Raw genomic sequence first — 22,476 nt, forward strand, 5'->3', positions numbered from 1 at the left:
AGCCCCGCGACGTTGCGTGGCTCTCCCAGGGCTAGCGAAGCGCCGCGCTAATCCCGAAGCTTGGGGCGCGCGGAGCTCAGCGCGCCCCAAGCTTCTGGGTGCCGGCAAGGTCTCGCTAGCCCTGGGAGAGCCCCGCGACGTTGCGTGGCTCTCCCAGGGCTAGCGAAGCGCCGCGCTAATCCCGAAGCTTGGGGCTTCGGGATTAGCGCTCCGCTCAGCCTGCTTCCCGGAGCGCCAGGCGCCCTGAAAGCAGAGCTCCAGGCGCTTCGGGAACACATCCGCAGCATGGGGAGCCTTGCAGGAATTCCCCACAGGGCTCCCCACGCTGCGGATAGCAGCCTGCTGCCTGGTGGGTGGGGCGCCCTGAAGCAGAGCGCCCCTCGCGCCAGGCAGACATCCGCAGAGTGGGGAGGCTTGCAGGAGTTCCCGACAAGGCTCCCCACGCTGCGGATAGCAGCCTGCTGCCTGGCGGGTGGGGCGCCCTGAAGCAGAGCGCCCCTCGCGCCAGGCAGACATCCGCAGAGTGGGGAACCTTGCAGGAGTTCCCGACAAGGCTCCCCACGCTGCGGATAGCAGCCTGCTGCCTGGCGGGTGGGGCGCCCTGAAGCAGAGCGCCCCTCACGCCAGGCAGACATCCGCAGAGTGGGGAGGCTTGCAGGAGTTCCCGACAAGGCTCCCCACGCTGCGGATAGCAGCCTGCTGCCTGGCGGGTGGGGCGCCCTGAAGCAGAGCGCCCCTCGCGCCAGGCATACATCCGCAGAGTGGGGAACCTTGCAGGAGTTCCCCACAGGGCTCCCCACGCTGCGGATAGCAGCCTGCTGCCTGGCGGGTGGGGCGCCCTGAAGCAGAGCTCCCCGCCCGCCAGACAGACATTGGCCAGCCCCACAAGCTTGGGGGACAGCAGGGAGGCGCAGCGCCACTATCCCGCTGTTCCTCGACCTGGTTCGGTTTCCCTGACCTGCTTTTGGGGGGGAAATAAAGGGAAAAATTCTTTCCTTTATTTCCCCCCAAAAAAACTAGGTGCGTCCTATGGTCCGGTGCGTCCAATCGTGCGAAAAATACGGTATGTATGTCACTTAGAGCAACCTGCAAGGTGAGTGAGGCTAAAACTCAGCCAACAATAACCAGAAAGACTCGGATCTCATGTCAAATACACTTTAATATGTTTTTTTCCAGGATCTAATATACAAATGCAAAGGTAGTAAAGTGCTCTTCCTGTGCAAACTTGGATGAAATATATCAAAGTCAACTTTCTGTATTTTATTCAAATAATCCTCAAGAGCAGCCTGGAAAAGAAAGGATTATTATTATTATTATTATTATTATTATTATTATTATTATTACTACTACTAAAGTGAAAGGACAGAGATTAACAGCAGCAACAGATTAAACGTCCATTTATAGTGATCAGTAAAAGGTAAAGGTAAAGGGACCCCTGACCATTAGGTCCAATCATGACTGACTCTGGGGTTGCGGCGCTCATCTTGCTTTATTGGCCGAGGGAGCTTCCGGGTCATGTGGCCAGCATGACTAAGCCGCTTCTGGCGAACCAGAGCAGCACACAGAAACGCCATTTACCTTCCCACCGAAGCGGTACCTATTTATCTACTTGCACTTGACGTGCTTTCGAACTGCTAGCTTGGCAGGAGCTGGGACCAGGCAATGGGAGTTCACCCCGTCGCAGGGATTCGAACCGCCGACCTTCTGATCAGCAACTCCTAGGCTCTGTGGTTTAACCCACAGTGCCACCCACATAGTGATCAGAACCAAATAATCAATACTTTTCTTCCACCAACACCCCTCCTGGTTTTCTGTCCTACCCCTCCCCCCTATGTTTTGCTGGGCATCCACTGAGTATGCTGAGTCTTCATGGGGATTTTTTTTGTCTCCGTTCCACCCTCTTTAGTTTCCCCACACCCCAAAGAGATTTTGTACTTTTGCAAACTCTGGGATACACAAAGCCTGTGGTTTCCTTCCTCTTGTGCAAAAGTGGTGCCATTCTTGTTACAAAACCAACAGCACCCACAGCCCGAACATTGGCTATGGAGAGAATGACGCTATCAGAAGCACTGCAGAACACATCAAACTCCTATGTGCATCTAAGAAACAGGAGCTCTGAATTTCAAAGAAGGCCTCGGGAACACTTGGGAGGGAACAGATTACACCCAGATTACAAGCCGCACCCCAGCCTTTCTTGAAGTATTCAGGGAGAGATCCATATTGCCCATTGCTGATCCAAGCTATTTTCAAGGGGGTAAAAATGCAGTAGCCCCACTTACGGTATAGAGAAAGGCAGGAAATGCTTTAACAGGAACATTCTTCCTGAAGGACCTAGCCTGCAGGCAGACAGAAAAAGCACGTTAGATTTCAAGAGGCAATTCAAAATACTGAGCATACCGCAAGATTTTTCATGAACTGGGCACTGTCATGCCACACACAATCAGGTTTATCATGTACATCAAAATGTAACAGCAGACCTGGGAAAACACGCCACAGTCCCTGCAATATCTAACTGTGCTTCTTTACACTCTCTGTAACCTTTTGACTGCCAGAAACATGATCCTGTAGATTTTCCCTCTTCTCTGGGCTATGCCATCACTATAGAAACACAGGAAGTTGCCGCACACCATTAGAACATCGAGCTCAGTATTGTTTACACTGAAAGCAGTTCTCCAGGCTTTCAGCCCAGACACTGAGGTCCAGCGCCTAGGGCCTTCTGACGGCTCCCTCACTGCGAGAGGTGAGGTTACAGGGAACCAGGCAGAGGGCCTTCTTGGTAGTGGCGCCCGCCCTGTGGAACACACTCCCATCAGATGTCAGATAAACAACAATACGACTTTTAGAAGACATCAGAAGGCAGCCCTGTAAAGGGAAGTTTTTAATGTATTTTAAATTTTTGCAGGAAGCTGCCCAGAATGGCTGAGGCAACCCAGTCAGATGGGCAGCATATAGATAATATTTTTTTATTATTTCAGGCAGGGGTCCTTCACAGCAGTAGCTGGAAATATCAGGAACTGAACCTGGGACCTCCTGTATGCAAAGCGGATGCTCTGAGCTACATCCCGCTCATCTAACAACAACAGTTTATTTCTATTAGTGCTGTGGTGACAATCCAAGCTTTGAACAATGAAATAGACCAATGTCTAATCCATGCATGATCAAAGTTGTTGACTCACAGTCTTAACTGTGTTGCTGGATGTAAAAGGAAGTTTTATATTGTATTAATGCACTGGTCATCACAAAAAACATGACCAAGAACTGCACTACAGTGGTACCTCAGGTTAAGTACTTAATTCGTTCCGGAGGTCCGTACTTAACTGAAACTGCTCTTAACCTGAAGCACCACTTTAGCAAATGGGGCCTCCTGCTGCTGCCGCTCTGCCGGAGCCTGATTTCTGTTCTCATCCTGAAGCAAAGTTCTTAACCTGAAGCACTATTTCTGAGTTAGCGGAGTCTTTAACCTGAAGCGCATGTAACCTGAAGCGTATGTAACCTGAAGCGTATGTAACCTGAAGCGTATTTAACTAGAGGTACCACTGTACTCTCAAGCTCTAATTGAGGACCAACCACCAAACACTTTTGCTTGATTTGGAGTTGCCTTGAAGGTTTACAACCAAAACAAAAATATGTTTCACACATCAGCTGCAACCCAGGTGTAAGACGAGCACATTAAGTAATGCAATAAGACAGAGGTGCCATTTGCCCCTGACTCAGTGGCTCAGGTAAGTAACCAAACTCCAACACACCCACTAGGCCAAGCTGAAAAGAGCACGGCATTTTCTCCTTAAATGCCCATCTTGCAAGACTGACAGAAGCAGCCAAATGTCAGGGCAAAAGAGCATAGCCATAATACTGCATGCTCTCTCCCATGCTTCCAATGGATGCTGGACGGGAGAGCATACAGAGGCTTCACAGCACTGCATTGCTATTTCTGTGCTGGAACACAGAAGAAGACTATTTCAGCTGTCCAGGCAGCTGAAGAAGCATGAATGACTAGGTTGTGGTGTGTGGGCAGGAAGGATATGCTACAGGCAACAAGATATGCAACAAACAACAAGAAAGAGTGGGAAGCAACTGGCAGAGCAATGGACTCCACAGATTATTTGCATGGCTGAAGTAAATATTTCAGTGTCATTTGGATTGCAAGTGCAATCCATATATATATATATATATATATATATATATATATATATATATATATATATGTTTCCACCAATCCCTTAAACAAAATCTTAATATCAAATAACAATGACTTGCTTTGTTTCTAAGAATCCCTTTATAGGCCAAGTTCTCCAACAACAGGAATATTTAACATGTCAAAGCTAAAAGACGGCCAATCATTACTGTCATTGATAAAGCGCCATCAAAAAGACTATGTCCGAGTCCCAAGGAATTCACACAAATCAAACTGCTCAAGCATCCCTAGTCAATTTGCCATCTCCAATATTGTTATATTTGTTTGGGGTAAAGTATTGTTAACTGCTTTGGCCTCCCCCCCCCCCCCTTATTTTTTTTTTGGAGGAAAAACCAGTGTAAAGAGATCAAATGAAATTAATAGCATACTTTTCCGTGTATAAGACTATGTTCTTTTAATCAAAAATCATGTTCAAAATTAGGGGTTGTCTTATACAAGTGCATTGTGGGGCCGTGGGATTGGCTGCTGCTGTGAGTTGGAGATTGTTATTGGTGGCTGCTGCAAGGGCAGATGTTGATTGGCTGTTGCTGTGCCAAGTGAGTGGGCCTTTTGCTGCTTTTTTCGGCGTTGGGACAGAGGATCGGTTGCTTTGTCGATGTGCCGAGCAGCATTGTTGGTCTGGCAGGTGAGCGATTTTTGGCATTTTCCTCTAAAATAAGCTCAACAACTCTGCCCCCCCCCAAAAAAGCTCAAAAACTGTGGGCAATCCTCCCCAAAAAAGCTCAACAATAATTTTCTTAAATTTTGAGTCCCCAGAAATAGGGGGTGTTTTATACACGGCGGCATGTTATACACAGAAAAGTACGGTAGTTAATTGAATTTGAAGGTCTGGCAGAGAGCACATTATTTCACTTTGCAAACATAGATGGATGTTAATCAATCAAGAGACACACAGAACTAAATCAGGGTGCTAGCAGGAGTTACAACATTTCCCAGGGTTAAGTCTGCAATTCTGAGGACATCAAACTGAAAGAAAATCCGAATCATCTTAGACAGAAGGTTCATTTTGCCCTCTGCTGGCCATAAATGAAGATTCACTAGAACAGCAACTTTCATCGAGCTTTGCTGGCACCCATCAATTTAGTTCAATTTGCATTTACAACAGTCAATAATTTCATCCCGGTTACAGCTCAGTATATTGCCTGAAAATACAGTCCAATCTTGCCTGTGTTACCAGAAACATGAACTGACCCTTCAACGCTCACTCACTGTAAATCATTTTTTTCATCCATTCTCAACAGAATTAATACATATCCTTTATGTATTATGGATTATACCTAGCTATCGCCTTTGTCTGTGTTGGTGGGTGGGGAACAGGGCTGGGACGAGAGAGGATGCCAATTTATTTAATGGTTTGCTGAGAAAGGAGCCTTCGTCCAACCGCGGAATCGGCAGCAGAGCAGCTTGCAAGTGGAGACGGGGGCACCCAACAAAAGTGCCAGCTGATTCTTCAACAAAAGGCCCTGTCCACAGCGCATCGCATTACTGTCAAACAGGACAAGCAGAGACCGCAGAACAAAAAGAAATGGGCCTCGTGGTTTAGGCTATGCTGCCCGCGCCAGTTACAGCTCCTTCGCTTTTGCTGTGTTTTGTCTCGCTCAGTTTGCCACTCGTTATATCGGGTGTTAATGACAGCGCAGGCACCAAGAGGGGCACGAGAAAGCCCATGCCTCTTTCCTTTGGCTTCGCAAAACCTGAAAGTGACAGCACTAATTAGGGATACCACCTGGGCTGAACTGCAAGACAGCACCAGCTGCTAGCAGAAACAGGTTTTCGGACGCATCCCCAGGAAAAGTATCTGAGCAGATGTCACTTTTGCAGGGGCCAAGTTACAGGCCGTGTCGTTCGTGCTTTTAAAAACATGTAATTATACTGGGCGTTTCTAATTTTGAGGGGAAAGCATCCATGGGGGTCCCTGATCTGGAACAAAGCCATGCATCAAAAATTTCTTGACCCCCCCCCCAAACTGCTATTTGCCCCTAAAGGGTTGTTTCCAGCAAAACAGCACCTCTGGGAACAAATAGCAGTCAGGGAGGGGACTATTTTCCCCAGGTTACTTGAATACTCTGAATTGGGGCTCGAAGGCTGCTTTTTCTTCAAATGGAAGCGGCTCACTTAAACACTGGGACTCAGCTAAAAGGTAAAGGTAAAGGTACCCCTGCCCGTACGGGCCAGTCTTGACAGACTCTGGGGTTGTGCGCCCATCTCACTCAAGAGGCCGGGGGCCAGCGCTGTCCGGAGACACTTCCGGGTCACGTGGCCAGCGTGACAAAGCTGCATCTGGCGAGCCAGCGCAGCACACGGAACGCCGTTTACCTTCCCGCTGGTAAGCGGTCCCTATTTATCTACTTGCACCCGGGGGTGCTTTCGAACTGCTAGGTTGGCAGGCGCTGGGACCGAGCAGCGGGAGCGCACCCCGCCGCGGAGATTCGAACCGCCGACCTTTCGATCGGCAAGCCCTAGGCGCTGAGGCTTTTACCCACAGCGCCACCCGCGTCCCTGGGACTCAGCTATACGGATGCAAATAAAACGTTTTAAATGCGCGTAAAGTGCAATATACAAATGTGACGCTAGATGGCGACAGAGCTACGCCAAATTCAAAGAGAAAAGCATTTTTTCACAGCGTTTTTATGTGTGTGGATTCAACCACACTTTTTAAAAAGCATGAACATTTATTTATGAAAATATTTCCATGGCACCCTATCATAAAATATCCATATAAGACTTCTGATTCAAAGCTCATTTTTCAATCCCATCCTAGGCAAACAGGGTGGGTGGGATCCATCGGTTCAAAGCCACCAACAACCAAAGGCTATACAGTCGACCATCAAAATGCTGGACGCTACAAAAGTCTAAAGAGAGGAATTGTTTTGCACAGTCACTGTTTACAATAATATTCTTACAGAGATATCAGGGAAAAGGGCAGAAACTCACGTGCTCCAGATGTACGTGTGCCTGACTGGCAATGTCATATATTACATCCCTCATTTTCTTCTCCTGATTACGCCTGATGAAATCCTCTTGCGAAACACCATGCTAATATACCAGGAAGGGGGTGAGGAGCAGAAAACATCACAAGTTAAAAACATTTCTGGTAAATAAATTAGGAATGGCCTGCCTACACAATTGCAGCACAATTATCATTTTTAATTTGGCACTTTAAATCGCATCGTGTCAGCACATGATCCCACACTCTTCCTCCATCATGAAAAATCCTCAGGCTTTGCATACCCTGTACTGAAATATCATTCTACCTGGTTCTGGTCAGGCAAAAACAGCAAAGGAAAAATAAATGCTTCAAGGCACTAGTCAGCCACCATTTTTTAAAGAGAGGGGGCATTTGACAGAGAAAGTGGCTGTGTGGCCTAGTGCAGGGATGTCCAACTTCCAAAAGACTGCGATCTACTCTACAGAAAAAATCCTGGCAGTGATCTGCCGCTTTTGGGGGGGTTCAGGACAAAGTTGATGACCTTTTTTTAGAGGGGCAGGTCTAAAATGTTGAGCTTTTAGGAGGAAAAGGAAAAAGTTGCTCACCGAAATATTGATCAGGAAGCAAACAGCCTCCCAGTGAAAACTCCGTCTAGCATCAGGTGTGAATCGAGGATGGGGGGGGGGGGGGCAGGGTCAGATCCTCTTTTTTCCTCCGGAAAGGAAAAAGAGCCTGTGATTGACCACGATCATCGACTCAAACCTCCCGGGGATCAACCAGTCGATCATGGTCGACCGATTGGACATCCCTGGCCTAGTGGGCCCAATTCAAAGCATTAGTACTAACATATAATGCCCTAAACAGCTTGGGAACAGAGTGCCTTCCCCAGTATTAACCATCTTGGATCAACAGGTGAGGCCTTCTGGGGTTGCCCTGCTGGTGTTGTCCCATGACAGGAACTTCTCAGTACAGTGGTACCTGAGGTTAAGAACTTAATTCGTTCTGGAGGTCCGTTCTTAACCTGAAACTGTTCTTAACCCGAGGTACCACTTTAGCTAATGGGGCCTCCTGCTGCCACCGCACCGCACCGTTGCTGCGCGATTTCTGTTCTCATCCTGAAGCAAAGTTCTTAACCCGAGGTACTATTTCTGGGTTAGCGGAGTCTGTAACCTGAAGCATCTGTAACCCAAGGTACCACTGTAGTGGTTCCTCACTTGCGGCACTGCCCTACCCTGGTGAGGCCCATCTGTCTTACCCATTATTGACTTTCAGGGGGAATTTAAAAACATATTCATTTACTCAGGTATCTGATGGCTGAAAGGCATGGTTCCCGACAGCCGCTGTCTGAGAGAATGTGATTGTTTTAAAACTGTTCTTGGAACATTTTTAATGGTACTGTTTCAGTGGTGTGTTTGGGCTGTTTGGGAAGAAGGGTGGGATATAAATTGAATTATTATTAATAATAAACATGAGCCAGTCACTCCAAGAAACAAGCCAAACCTCCCCACCCTCAAGTGTAAGTTACAAGAGAGGCTTCCTGTTACCCAAAGTCTCACTGTGACGGAGGCCAGTTGTGTATTTAACAAAGCACCTGGCTGCTGCAGGAAACTAAGGAATTCCATTCAGGCAAGTGAGTGGGTTGACAGAGAAGGGACAGACCATTCTATCCCTCCTGCATGGCCAGCATGGAAACTGGCAGGGTAGGGTGTGTGATCCATCTCTCTTCCACCAGCCCTTTGGGTACAAGTGGCTTTGAAATCTAGCCTACTAAGAGGCTACCAGCTCACATTCCTGGCTGGACTGCAGAGATAGCAGCTCCCCTTCCTCCATGGCCTTTTAGCAAACTAGTGGGTGGGAACTGCAAGCACCTGTGGGCTCTTTATTGTACTAGGCCAGTGGTTCCCCATTGCTGTGGACTCCCTATTTTTCAAAGGCCAAGCCACAGACCCCCACTTTTGAAAATGTCAATATCTCCAAGGTAGTTTCTTGTTATGTGAATGGTACCACAGTACACACCATTTTACTAGGCTGTGACAAAGCCAAACCACATGTTTAACTGAAACTGACACATATTGCCACCCTGTTGCCCCCTGTTTTCCCTTCCTCTGTACTTTTCCTGTGTCAAATTTTAGGTTTTAAGCTCCTCAAGAGTAGGTAAGTTGGTAAAGGTAAAGGGACCCCTGACCATTAGGTCCAGTCGTGACCGACTCTGGGGTTGCGGCGTCCATCTTGCTTTATTGGCCGAGGGAGCCGGCGTTTGTCCGCAGACAGCTTCCGGGTCATGTGGCCAGCATGACTAAGCCGCTTCTGGAGAACCAGAGCAGCACACGGAAACACTGTTTACCTTCCCGCCGGAGCGGTCCCTATTTATCTACTTGCACATGAAGTGCTTTCAAACTGCTAGGTTGGCAGGAGCAGGGACCGAGCAACGGGAGCTCACCCCGTCACGGGGATTCAAACTGCCGACCTTCTGATCGGCAAGTCCTAGGCTCTGTGGTTTAACCCACAGCGCCACCCATGTCCCAGGTACGTTGGTAGAGAGGTTCAATTATGGGAACAGGTTATAGCTTAGGAGTAGAGTATTTGATTCCCATGTGGAAGGATCCAGTTTCAGCCTCTGGCCTAGGTAGGGCTTGGGGAGACCCCTGTCCATAACAGTTGCTGCCAGTCAGTGTAGGCAATATCAAACTAGATGGACCATTGGCCTGACTCTGTATAAAGTAGCTTCCTATTGCTGGAGGGAGTACTACCTATTCCACACAGACTTTCTTCCCTCTCAACAGGTAACATTGCACTCCACAGGAATCAGCAATGTATCACCAAGAAGCTATTTGTTCCAAAGATAAGGTAAAAAGCCTTTCAGTTATTTCCTGCTCATTATCGGAACAGAGTCGAGCCACATGGCTGAGAAAAGCCCTTTCAAGAAAGGAGCTATACTGGAATGTATGATAATGGAAATGCATGCTAATAAGCCATCAAATTTTACATCAATGCCCTGATCAAATACAGATGCGGTTACAGTAGCACATGTCATCTTAAGGGTGAAACTTAATTTTTGCAAATATCTTGAGTGAGTGGTCTTAAAAATATGCTCTTGGGTGTGGGGAATTCAAATCTTCTATTATCTTTGTGACTGGACAACTTTTAGTGTGCTAAGTCTATGTTTGATTAAGAAGCAAATAAACTGTTCTCAGAAAGCCAAAGAATTTTAATTTTATCTTCTGAAAGTGTCAGGTAATATAAAATATGTATAATATAGAAATAAAAAAATTATATTAATCTATACTGTAACTGCAAGTACTTGGCAATCATTTTCATGTGATTTTATGTGCATTTTATTTACTAGGCAAAACTAAATTATATTAATGTAGCCAAAATATATTTTGGATTCCCAAGTGATGTTACAAACTTTTTAACACCTCTCATTGTTGGAATGTGAAAGTTGAAAAATTCAACAAGCCCTGCTGTTAGAGTCTGGAGGAAAAAATGCAGTTGTGATTACTGCTATGAGTTTGGATCCCAGCTGTATCGCCTTACCAGCATACATATGTCCATGGGCAGAAACACCTTCCCTCTGCTAGCATGGAAGGGAGTCGCTCTTAAGCAGGTTACAATGCCTTGCGCTTTCCCGATGTGGCTGGCAGCGTGGTCGGCATGGAGGTCCTTCACACCTGTCCTTGCAGAAACAGAAGATCAAAACCACCCTGTGAATGAAATCCTGAGCAGAGTTACTGGAAGGCATGCACATTCAGCCCATTTGCAAAGCTAAGCAGGGTCCAATATGGTTTGAACCAGGATGGGAGACCACAGGTTGAGATTCCTGCATTGCAGGCGGTTGGACCAGATGACCCAGGATCCCTTAAAACTCTACCATTCTGTGATTCTATGTTCCACTGCACCCAGTGAGGACTTACTTCCAAGTACACACGATTAGCTGCATAGCACAACTCAAGCCACAAGCAACGTTAAAACAGTAGCTGTCCGAGGACAGAACTGCATGTTATAGGGCAAACACAAGGTTTCCCACTCTACGTTCGTTTAGTGGGAGCTTGGAATCATTTGTTAGGAAGTTCAGTGGGGAGCCATGTTCAGCTGTTCCCTCACCCAGCAACAAAGGATGCACCCTGTCCCGTGTTTGCAAGATCTGAGCAAATGCAGGTTTGGAAAATTGTGTTTACCAAGGTGGCATGCAATCCCACTACTGGCAAAGTAGCACGGGTTGGGGACAGATCACATGCTTTGTATGCAGAAGGTCCCAGGATTAATCTCTGGTAGCTGAAGCTAAAAAGATCAGATGGCAGATGATGGGAGAGGCCTTTGCCCAAGGCCCTGGACAGCTGCTGCCCATCAGAATAGAAACTTGGGTCTCCAGCTGTTGTTGGAGCATCTCCCATCATCCTTGACCACTGGTCCAGCTAGCCAGGGATGACAGGAGTTGTAGTTCAACAACAGCTGGAGACTCAAATTTGGGAAACCCTGGAATAGACAATACTGAGCCAGATGGGCAAATTTCATTTCAGCATTAATAGTAGAATATTTTCAACACAAAGAAAGAATCTCATTTTGTATTGATAGTAAATACTAGAGCTAGTCTCCAAAGACTGCCCTTAAGACCTGACAGTAAAGACAAAACGTTTTATCCCAATGCTTGATTTACCACTGTACTGGGCAGTGCCTAGGACAATGGTAGGCTCATAAACCAAGAGCTCAACCCCTCCCTTTGCTACATTTCTTCTATGCAAAACAGCAGGAATTAGGCTCTCTGTGTAAGCAATGAGAAATATGAGTGCCTACGAGACAATTGAAAAATTATGAGCGAGGTGGCCCCAAAAGCGGAGGCTGAATTTGCTGTACCATATTTCTCTCGTCCCCTTCATGGATCACTGCCTTGCCGTGGCAAAGGGGCTTGAAGAACTCAGAGAAGCTATGAACTACGCCGAGCAGGGCACACAAGATTAACAGGTCATAGTGGAGAGTTTTGACCAAATGTGATCCACCTGGAGGAGGAACTGGCAAGCCACTCCAGTATCCTTGCCAAGAAAACTCCATGGACAAAGACAACAGGCATATAAAAGTTATGACGCTGGATGGAGGGCACAAGGAGAAGGGGGCGACAGAGGACGAGATGGTTGGATAGTGTTTTCGAGGTTACCAGCATGAGTTTTGACCAAACTGCGGGAGGTAGTGGAGGACAGAGGTGCCTGGCGTGCTCTGGTCCATGGGGTCACGAAGAGTCGGACACGACTAAACTACTAAACAACAACAACAAATTTCTCTCGTGCTAACTGCAACTGTTGTGATTATAGTGCTGTGTGAAATTGCAAGTGTCAACACCAAGTCTATATATAAGCCAATTTTTTAAACAATGCTGAAATGCCTCACAAGCCTTATACCCACACCATATATCTAAAGCACATGGCTTGCCCCAGAGAATGCTGGGAACTGTAGTTTGTTAGAGTGCTGGGACTTGTAAGCTACAGTCCCCAGGATTCTGCACCCATTGATAAAAGGCAGACAGACATGATAACTAAAGAGGCGCTTACCAAGCATTTCCAACGTCAGATAAAGGATAGCACTTTGGGTGTTTTCAGCATATGCTTCAAGCTCACCGATATCCCGATAGGCTCTATCATCCATATTTTTTTCCTAGGAGTTTGAACACAGAAATAAAAACCTGTTTCCTAACACGGGGCTAAGTTGATTGAATGAATTGCTGGTATCAAAGCAAACTCTCATCACAGAAAAATAGCAAATAGAGAGCAACAAACCACAATCCCTGCTTCAGACGAAATGGGAAGTCAAAGCTTCCTGGTTCGTTTTATCCTGTTCGTTACAGGAGAGAAGCAGAACGGGAGCAAACAGGAAGTGTGCACCAGCATGCTGCTCATTCCCAATAAACATCACAATACGCCAATAAGTTTGGCTTGTCGTTATGTATGAACACAGCCATGGTTTGAGGCTGGCTTAATTTGAAACTAACCATAGCTCTCACTGCAGTTTAGGGCTCCCCTGGGGGGGGGAAATAATGGGTTGTATCCAATGTTGCCTAAGAGAGTTCCAATTGGACAACAGGACTTCTCCTTCCTGTCCCAATGCACCACCAAAACCTGCTCCAGTGGGTCTCCCAACCCTCTAGAGCAGTGGTTCCCAACCTTTTTTTGGCCACCTAAGCATCTCTAAAATCCTGGTGTCCCCTGTCCCCCTGTGACATATAATTCTTATTATTCAAAAAGTGAACTCCTATTCACGTGGAAGAAGCCTAAAAGGCTATTAACTTGGTCTAAACAAGCTGCCAAAATGCCCCCCTTAAAAATCAAATTGCCCCCCTGTGGTGTGTGTGCCCCACATTGGGAACCACGGCTCTAGAGCAAATTTGGAGGGTGTGAGGAAGGGATGTTTCATTGCACAAGTGGAAAAGCAGCGCTGGATACAACGCAGTGACTGTAACTCAAGTGTAAATATGCTCATAGTATAATGAAAAATCCTGTACGAAAACTTTATTCCTATATGGAGGGGGGTATTTTGTTTCCCACAGGCTTTCTGGGCAGAGAATCAAGTAGAAGAAAAGCTCACATGGATGAATATTTCAAATGGGGAAAAACCTTACCCTTTCATCAATAATCTTCATAAGCCACCTTTTGGTTAACTTTTGCCTCTTGATTGCCTGGAAATAATGGAACACAATGTAATCATTTGAGAACAAGGAAAAGCCAAACCAGAATATAGTTAGGTCAGAACAGAGAGCACATGGGGCAATATTGACAATACCAGCTTTTATTCGAAGGTCATATTTTATTTGCATGTTGTTTTGTTCTCATGTGTCTTAAAGCTACTATTGATTTATATAAAGTTCCCTTTCCATCTTCATATCATATAAATCAGCCACTAAATAAAGGATTGTTTCTTTAAAAAAAGAAAGAAAAAGCCAAACCTTCCCCCATAATCCTATTTACTCCAGAGAGACATCTTGAACTCATCAGGTTTTCTGCCAGATGCGTAGTTTAAGTTGGGATTTTAACATTAACATCCAAGCTAATTTAGAGAAAGAATGGAGAGTGAAAGCATGAGCTGAGACAACTCTCTTGCTCATCAGTGATAGCAGCTGAGTGAACTATCAATTATGGCAATAAGAGATAAATATCAGAAGTATTGATTATTGCACCACAAACTGCTGGTGAATGCCAACCAAGACATTAAAAAGACACATGCTATGGGCATCCATGTTCACCTCTGTGAAGGAAGATAGACTCTAACATGATACTGCTGTCATGTTATGTTGTTTCTATTTGTTTTAACTGGCTTATATTTTAAGATATTTTAAAACCATTGTTTACGCTGCAGCCATTGGAGCTTAATGTTATGGGGTAAAAGGTAAAGGTAAAGGACCCCTGACAGTTAAGTCCAGTTGCGAACGACTGTGGAGTTGTGGCGCTCATCTTGCTTTACTGGCCGAGGGAGCAGACATTTGTCCGCAGACAGTTTTTCTGGGTCATGTGGCCAGCATGACTAAGCCGCTTCTGGGAAAACCAGAGCAGCACACGGAAACACTGTTTACCTTCCCGCTGGAGCGGTACCTATTAACCTACTTGCACTTTGACGTGCTTTTGAACTGCTAGGTTGGCAGGAGCTGGGGCAGAGCATAAGTATAAATCTTGAAAATAAATGCTGGGAATGACACAATAAAGACTGGCAAGCAGATAGATTATTTTTATTTTGTATTTTTAAAAAATCATGTATGTGCCAGAAAAACGTGAATTACACCCAATTTAGAAGTGTATGAAGTCTGGTATGCCAACCAGCTTGGAGGAAGAATTGGCACCACTGCACAGTAAATACTTTGACTAAACAATAAAATTCTTATCAATAACATGTGCTGAGTAGCAAAAATATGGTGCACAATCTGTGCAGCAGCAGAAGAAATGTTAATTGCTTGAATAACACCACTCTTCCAAGAGACTCTCTTCCCTCTCTGACTCACAAAAGAATAAAGTTATGACTCATCTATAAGGGGCACTCAGAAAAACAAGTCTGGACAAGTCCATAGCAAAAAAAGAAAAAGAAAAGTATAGTAAACAAGCTGTACTGGACTTGGAAAGGGAATCAGGGAACAAGAGCCAAGCTCACGAGGAAGGCATTGAAAAGGAACTTGGCACAATTATTCACGTCCCTTCCTGGAGGGAGACACCAAGGACTGGAGAGAACAATAAGCATTCTGCCATCTGTTGAAATGTGTACACTAATACACGGCGGGATGGCACATGCAGCAGCCTGGTATAGTGGTTAGAGTGTTGGATTAGAACAAGAAAGATCCAGGTTTGAGTCCCTACTCGGCCATGACCATGGGCCACTCACCGTCTCTCAGCCTAATGTATTTTTTCAAAAAACAACACCAAAAACTATTATTTATATTTTTCAGATATATACCGGTACATTTCAATGATTTTAGAATCATTTTGACATTTTAAAACTTGCCTTCCTTCCCCCTATTTCTGCGGTTCCTTAAATTTACTTTTTAAAATCTTCTATCAAAATTATCCAAATAATCCAAATTAACTTTTCTTACTCATTTATTTATCTTCTTTAAATATATACCCTTATGTAACTGCAGGTTATAACAGTAATCCTGCCAGTGTTTTTATGTTTAAAAAATTATCTGTAAATATTCAATAAACCATTTCCAGTCTTTTATAAAAAGTTTGTTATCTTGATTTCTTATTCTTCCGGTAAGTTTTGCCATTTCTGCATACAGTGGTACCTCAGGTTACATACGCTTCAGGTTACATACGCTTCAGGTTACAGACTCTGCTAACCCAGAAATAGTGCTTCAGGTTAAGAACTTTGCTTCACAAAGAGAACAGAAATTGTGCTCCGGCGGCGCGGTGGCAGCAGGAGGCCCCATTAGCTAAAGTGGTGCTTCAGGTTAAGAACAGTTTCAGGTTAAGAACGGACCTCTGGAACAAATTAAGTACTTAACCTGAGGTACCACTGTATCCATAAGTTTGTGTATCTTAGCCTAATCTACTACCTCATATGGTTCTTGTCTGCATAAAAGGGGAGGGATACTTATGTACGGGAGATCTTTAGAGAAAGGGAAGGGGTTTAATTAGGGAGGGGGTGTCCCTCTCCAACCAGGCCTTTGGGGTTACTGTTCTGTTGCTTCTGTTTTGACTATTTATTTGTGCTTTTATCTTGTTTTTATCTTGCAAACCGCCCTGAGATCTTTTGATGACAGACAATATAAAAATTTAATAAATAGATAAATAAGAGGTGGGGGGGGGGAGTGGTTGCTCTGGAAATGCCTTCTCTGAAAATTAATCCACATTCCTCTCCAGGGTCAACCTCTGCTGGGGAGCAGGGAAGAAACCCTTTTATACTTTTCAAGAGTACACTGCTGATTGGCCAAGCCCTCCTCATATGAACAACTGGCCCTTTGCACCCCTATATCAGTTATGCCTTTAAACAAAAAGGTGTACTTAAAAATAAAATCAAGATTAATGGACAGACAGATAAGCATTCACACTAAAAGAAAGGAAGTCTGCCAGAAGCCTAGTGGGGAGAGCATTGTGAGAAACCCAAGACTAATGCCTGATTTGCTGAGATATATATATGCCATTTCAGTTGTGGAGCCAAGCTCACCTTGTAGTTGAGGGACACAATACAACATATTTTTTCACACCACATCTGCCTTTACCCGCAAAGGAGCATGGAAACTTGAATATCTAGCCAATAAAAGCATTCTGCACTGAAGATTTGATCACTCTTACAGAGTTGATTCTTCTTCTTTATTTTTGACTTTAATACCATTACATACATTTAAAAAGCAATATGGCCAGCTTTTATAGTAATTGCTTTCTAGCACAACATTGGTTTTAAAACACTGTATATTGACATCTAAAATAATTTACTAGCAAGCAAGTTTCATCTTTTTAAAAAACAACAAGAACTGGGTGACTGTCAATAAAGAATGCTTAGAAATACAGCCTTAAGCTACTCCTGAAATGCACCAGGCGGAGGTCACATTGATTTCAATGGAATACATTCACATCTGTGTTTTGTAATTTGGTTGCAAAAGCCATAGCTCTATGGCAAACCACAGGCATCAGGGCCCAAGTTCAATTCCTGGTATCCCCAGGTAGGACTGGGAAAGATTTCTGTTTGAAGACCCTCATGAATTGCTGCCACTATGGTGTTACAATGGTCTGGCTTGGCAGAAGGCAGTTTTTTTACTGTTCCTCTGAAATTTCTGGGAATCACGTTGAGGGGGAAACTAAGCCAGCCTTTGGGAAGGGCATTCTGCTCACCAGTGACAGTCACCACTGATGAGTGGATTTGCGAGCACCTAGAGATCAGCAGAGGAGGGACGCGGGTGGCGCTGTGGGTAAAACCTCAGTGCCTAGGACTTGCCGATCGCATGGTCGGCGGTTCGAATCCCCGCGGCGGGGTGAGCTCCCGTCGTTCGGTCCCAGCTCCTGCCCACCTAGCAGTTCGAAAGCACCCCCAAGTGCAAGTAGATAAATAGGTACCGCTTTCTAGCGGGAAGGTAAACGGCGTTTCCGTGTGCTGCGCTGGTGCTGGCTCTCCAGCGCAGCTTAGTCACGCTGGCCACGTGACCCGGAAGTGTCTTCGGACAGCGCTGGCTCCCGGCCTCTTAAGCGAGATGAGCACGCAACCCCAGAGTCGGACACGACTGGCCCGTACGGGCAGCGGTACCTTTACCTTACCTAGAGATCAGCAGAAGTGTGCCTACCTGAGTTGATTCATAACAGAATGGAGCACAGCAATGCATTCCCATTGTCTCCTTGGCTATTCCCCCTCAAGATCAGCAGGTGATTTTGTAGAGAGCTGCTTAACTTTTAATCTACTTTGCTTAAACCGGATGAAGCACTCTGCAGATTTCCTAAATTGGGGTATCTAACTTTTTTTGGCCTGGTAACATCACTGTCCCATTGCAACCCCTCTGGAGCAGATGCTAGCAGCAGGTGTGGCCACACCACACTCTCACACATGCAAACACACATCAAAGCAGACACACACCAAACAGAGCATTCACTGATCAGCAGAGGAACGGGTGGGGTGATGGTGGTAGTAGCATTTTACTTCACATCACAGCCCTGGGCTGGGTGGAAAGGTTTTAAACCATTCTGCTAAGCCCCATGGAATTACCCACCAGCCCCTGACCCAATTTACCATTCTGGCCCTGAACAAAGCACCTCTCCTCTACCTGCTGCCATCGAGAGCAGATTGAAGGGCTCCAGAAAGAAGAAATTGCATCCCAACCTGCGGCAAATGATTCCTTGCTGTTTCTCAGGGCTCTCAATGACGGAAGGTAGGGGTGAGGTGGGGGACTTCATTCAGCGCTGCCAATGCCACCATTGGCTTGGTGGGCCTGGATATGGCTTGTGGGCCAGTGGTTCACTGCCCTTGATTTAGATGCTGGAAATAAAGTAGGCCCAGGGTATCTGACTGAAGAATGCTGAGCTTGACAGGTCAGTTATGATGCCTGGCCTAATCTTCCCATGACTTTCCAATGCAAGGAAATACCAAAATTCCCACTCAGAGGCAAACCGCAGCTGTGCTTGTATTTCCTCTTTAAAACATCTGCATCACCTTGAATTCAAACTGCTTAGACCAAGTGCATCAAAAATGGCTGGTTTGCCAACAGCATGTCCCAAGAGATTAAAAGAATGGCGAACACATGTGAATTGTAGTACACATATATACTTCTTACCTTCCACAGCTCTACGGCAACTGGTTGTTGTGGTGGGTTGTCATGATACATGTCTTCCACAGCCTGCCTCCAAAACTGTATTCTCATCAAGCCGATTGTCTTCTGAGTTACGGATTCTTTAATCTGGAACAGCAGCAACGTTATGTTGGTAGTGAATAATGCTGCAATTTATTGATCTTAAAATAATCAAGCCAACATTTCTTTCTTTGCATATACCCAATTCCTTGAGTGCCACCTGCTACATTTATTCACCGCACAATCAAGCTGGCTATCAGCACTGCACAAAACAAAGATTTTAGACATTACAAAGGGACAGTCAACATGGTGCCGTCCAGATGTTGTGAACTCCGACTCGCAGCCAGAATGGCCAATGGGAATTGTGGTCCACAACATCTGGGTGACATCATGTAGGCTACTCTTGCTGCAGCCACTCAAAGAGATGTGGGGTACATTATGGAAAGTTCACTGAACAGATCAGTGTAACATGGAACTGGAAAAAAGGCAAATTTAAATGTCACTTTTTAAAAAACGGATTCAACATTTTACTAATGTATCATTTAATACCTGCCTGGGCTAGTTCTACATTGAAGGCCCTCAGAGCAAAAGCAGAGCGACGACACTCTGCAGGCAACAGTAACGAACAGAGGAACCCTTCATAGTCACGTTTCCTAGAGAGGAAAACAAAAATAGATACAAGCGTTATGTTCTGTCACAAGCTCATTTAAACAAAAGTGAAGGAAATACAAACTGTCCCCAGTTCAGGGAATGCATGATGCAATTTCAAGCACCCTTCCTGTCAAGACCACCCACACATACATTAGCAAACAAACCCCACGTGGGAGAATTTGTGGTTTAAACTTAGAACCCATGGAGATGTTTGCAGTTATATACCCCATCCGACCGCTCCTGCCTAGAACACTACCATTCAGTCAACCCTTGGGAATACAGGAAGAGGTCTTATACCAAAGGAGACTATTGGTCCATTTAACTTATTATTGCCTACACTGACCGGCAGTGGCACCCCACAGTTTCAATGGGTCTCTTTCAACCCTACCTGGAGATGCTGGGAATTGGACCTGGGAGCTTTTGCACGAAAAGCATATGCTCCTCTTTCAATCCCTAGACTGGCTTCCCTTTCAGTCCAGAGGCCAGCAGAAACTCTTCGTTCTTACGGTGTCTCTATACAGTCTTATCCCAATATAATGCTGCCGAAAACCTTTGCTCCTGCTCTTTCACCATTGAAAAAACATATTCTTCTCCCAGTTTCCTCTACTTCCTTCTCCCTTTTCTGTCTCCCCTGTATCAGTTTTCAGACTGGAAGTTCCCGAGGGCAGGAACCTCTTGTACTCTATAAAAGGAGCAGTGCACACTAGTAGTAGACTTTTACACTACCAATGCTTAACTCTGGGCTGCAGTGCTATGCAACGTCAGGGGTTCCCAATACTATAAAAAATCAGCGGTGTGACAGGATTGGGCATTTTCCTCTCACTCCATAATTATTTCCATCATGGTTTGGGGAATCACTTGAAAGCACATCATGCACCACTGAACTAGCAATACTGGTTTTCTAGTTGTAGAGAACCACTAAAAAGCAGCAACAGCAGCAGCAGAGGCCAACCAGCAGATCGTAATCTACTGGTAGATCCCCAGCTGATCCTGGTAGATTACAGGATCCTTATTGTGTACAAAAAGTTATGGGGGGAAGCTAAAAAAAAAACTCTGTGCAATCCTCGCCCCCAAAAGCTCAATAATTCTGGGCATTTCCCTCCTTAAAAAAGCAATTCTGGGCAATCCATCCACCCCACGCACGCTCCTCCTCCCTCCAATGCCAATGGGTAGATCACTGCCAGTTTTTTTTATACTGGGAGTAGATCACAGTCTCTTGGGAGCTGGACATGCCTGTCATATACAATTCCTCTACCAGCAGTATGGAGTGATGGCAGTTCATTCTACCACTTCAGCACTGAAGCCTCCTGCCTTTCGCAACATGAGACAAAACAGCAAAATGGCTCACGGCCACTAGACCCCAAAGTCAAGGTGAATAATCCAAGGCTGCCCAAGTAATTTTGGCAGCCAAGCTGGAAAATTCCACAAACACCTCCCCCAGGGAGTAAAACTACTGTAACAATCAATTACGTAAGTAGCAACTTGCTTCACCCTAAATCAGCCAGCCTCAAGCCAGCCTTTTGCAATCTCGTTCTGCTGTACGTGTTTTGAAAACTTTGATTCTAGAGAAAAGCTGTGCCTGCCTTTGTTCATAAGAACATAGGAAGCTGTTTCTTTCTGAGTCAGGATTTCGTTCCAGGGTCTTGCAGCCCTACCTGGAGACGCTGAGGATTGAATTCGGGACCTTCTGCATGCAAGGCAGATGGTTCTACCACTGAGATACTCCCCTTCTCTATCAATCTCACTGTCCGGTAGGTTAGTTCAGATGCAGGATCCACCAGAGCAAAGAGCTTCTGATAAGGCTCCTCACCGAGCAACAAACTTTATTAAATGACTTCTGGAGTAAGGATTATGGTGTCATACAAGTACGGGGGAAACCCAGTTTCAGATCTCCACTTAGCCATGGAGCTCAGTAAGTGAGCTTGGGCCAGTCAGCAGCAGCTGCCAGGCTAACCCAACTCACTAAGTTGTTCCAAGGCAGCCATCGCCAACCTGGTGCCCTCCAGATGTTGACCCTGAACTGGGCCCAGCAGCTCACTAACAGCCAGCGCATTGCTTTCGAAGGGGAGCATAACATGATCCCCCATCTTGCTGTCCAACACATTGCATGGGCAGACAGGATTCTGTACCAGCTACAGTTTCTCGACTGCTTTTAAAAAGGAGGCCTGCATAAAGTGCATTCGTTGCAGTAATCCAACTGGAAGGTTAACACAGCTTGGACGGGCAGCCAGTGTGGCGTAATGCTTAGAGTGTCAGACTACGACCAGGGAAAGCCCAGGGTTCAAATCCCCCCTCTGCCATGAAGCTGGCTGGGTGACCTTGAGCCTGTCACTGGCTCTCAGAATCGTTGTGAAGCTTAAAGGAGAAGCGGACAGAGAGAAAAAAATAGAAAATAAACATTAACTCCCACCAGGCCCAGCCAGCACATCCGGAAGGCACCAGGCTGGATAAAATTGGGGTGGGTTGGAGGGGTAGATACCATGTGCTCCACTAGAGGAGACCCCCAAGGAAGGAATGTACACGGGTCTCCCTCTTTTCACACGATCGCAGCCCAAGGTCGAAAACCCTCCCGGGGCCACCGAGCCGCGCCGAATGCGCTGCACATATCATATGCACCAACAGCACACATGCACCAACATATCATCGCAGCGTCTCAAAAATAATCCGAAACGAAAAATCCGAGCCGCGAGTAGGAGGAATCTGGGCGGGGAAAAGCTCTTTGCAGCGACTCACCGCAGCAGCTCCATGCAGTAGCGCTCGCCTTCCCCTGCCCCCGACTGGTGAGAGGCAGCGGCCGCAGCCGGCGCGCCCCCTCCGCAGGCGGCGGGGCAGAGCAGCCGGCTGCGGCCTGCGAGCGGACCTCGGAGCTGCCAGGCGGAGGGAGACGGGCGCAGCCCTCGGCCCAGAGCAGCCGCTGCCACTGCAGCCACGGCCGCCGCCATTCTGCTCAGGCCCCGC

The 22,476-nt window shown here is 46.1% G+C and overlaps 1 protein-coding gene across 2 annotated transcripts; it reads right to left on the bottom strand.

The window, feature by feature from the left end:
- Positions 1 to 1,141: 1,141 nt before the first annotated feature.
- On the bottom strand, positions 1,142 to 22,476 carry NDUFAF6 (NADH:ubiquinone oxidoreductase complex assembly factor 6). Of its 2 annotated transcripts, none has more exons than XM_028736461.2 (9): positions 22,252 to 22,476; positions 19,421 to 19,520; positions 18,853 to 18,975; positions 13,732 to 13,788; positions 12,668 to 12,770; positions 10,662 to 10,795; positions 7,130 to 7,231; positions 2,280 to 2,336; positions 1,142 to 1,286 (listed from the first exon to the last, which is right to left on the bottom strand). In XM_028736461.2, the coding sequence occupies exons 1-9, from the start codon at positions 22,458 to 22,460 to the stop codon at positions 1,158 to 1,160; spliced, it is 1,014 nt and encodes a 337-aa protein (XP_028592294.2). In that variant the 5' UTR covers positions 22,461 to 22,476; the 3' UTR covers positions 1,142 to 1,157. The 2 variants fall into 2 exon arrangements, with proteins under 2 accessions (XP_028592294.2, XP_028592295.1); XM_028736462.2 differs by having other exon boundaries at positions 19,417 to 19,520; positions 22,252 to 22,287.

The sequence above is a fragment of the Podarcis muralis genome, chromosome 8, assembly GCF_964188315.1.
Source record: "Podarcis muralis chromosome 8, rPodMur119.hap1.1, whole genome shotgun sequence".
NCBI classification, from domain to species: Eukaryota; Metazoa; Chordata; class Lepidosauria; order Squamata; family Lacertidae; genus Podarcis; species Podarcis muralis.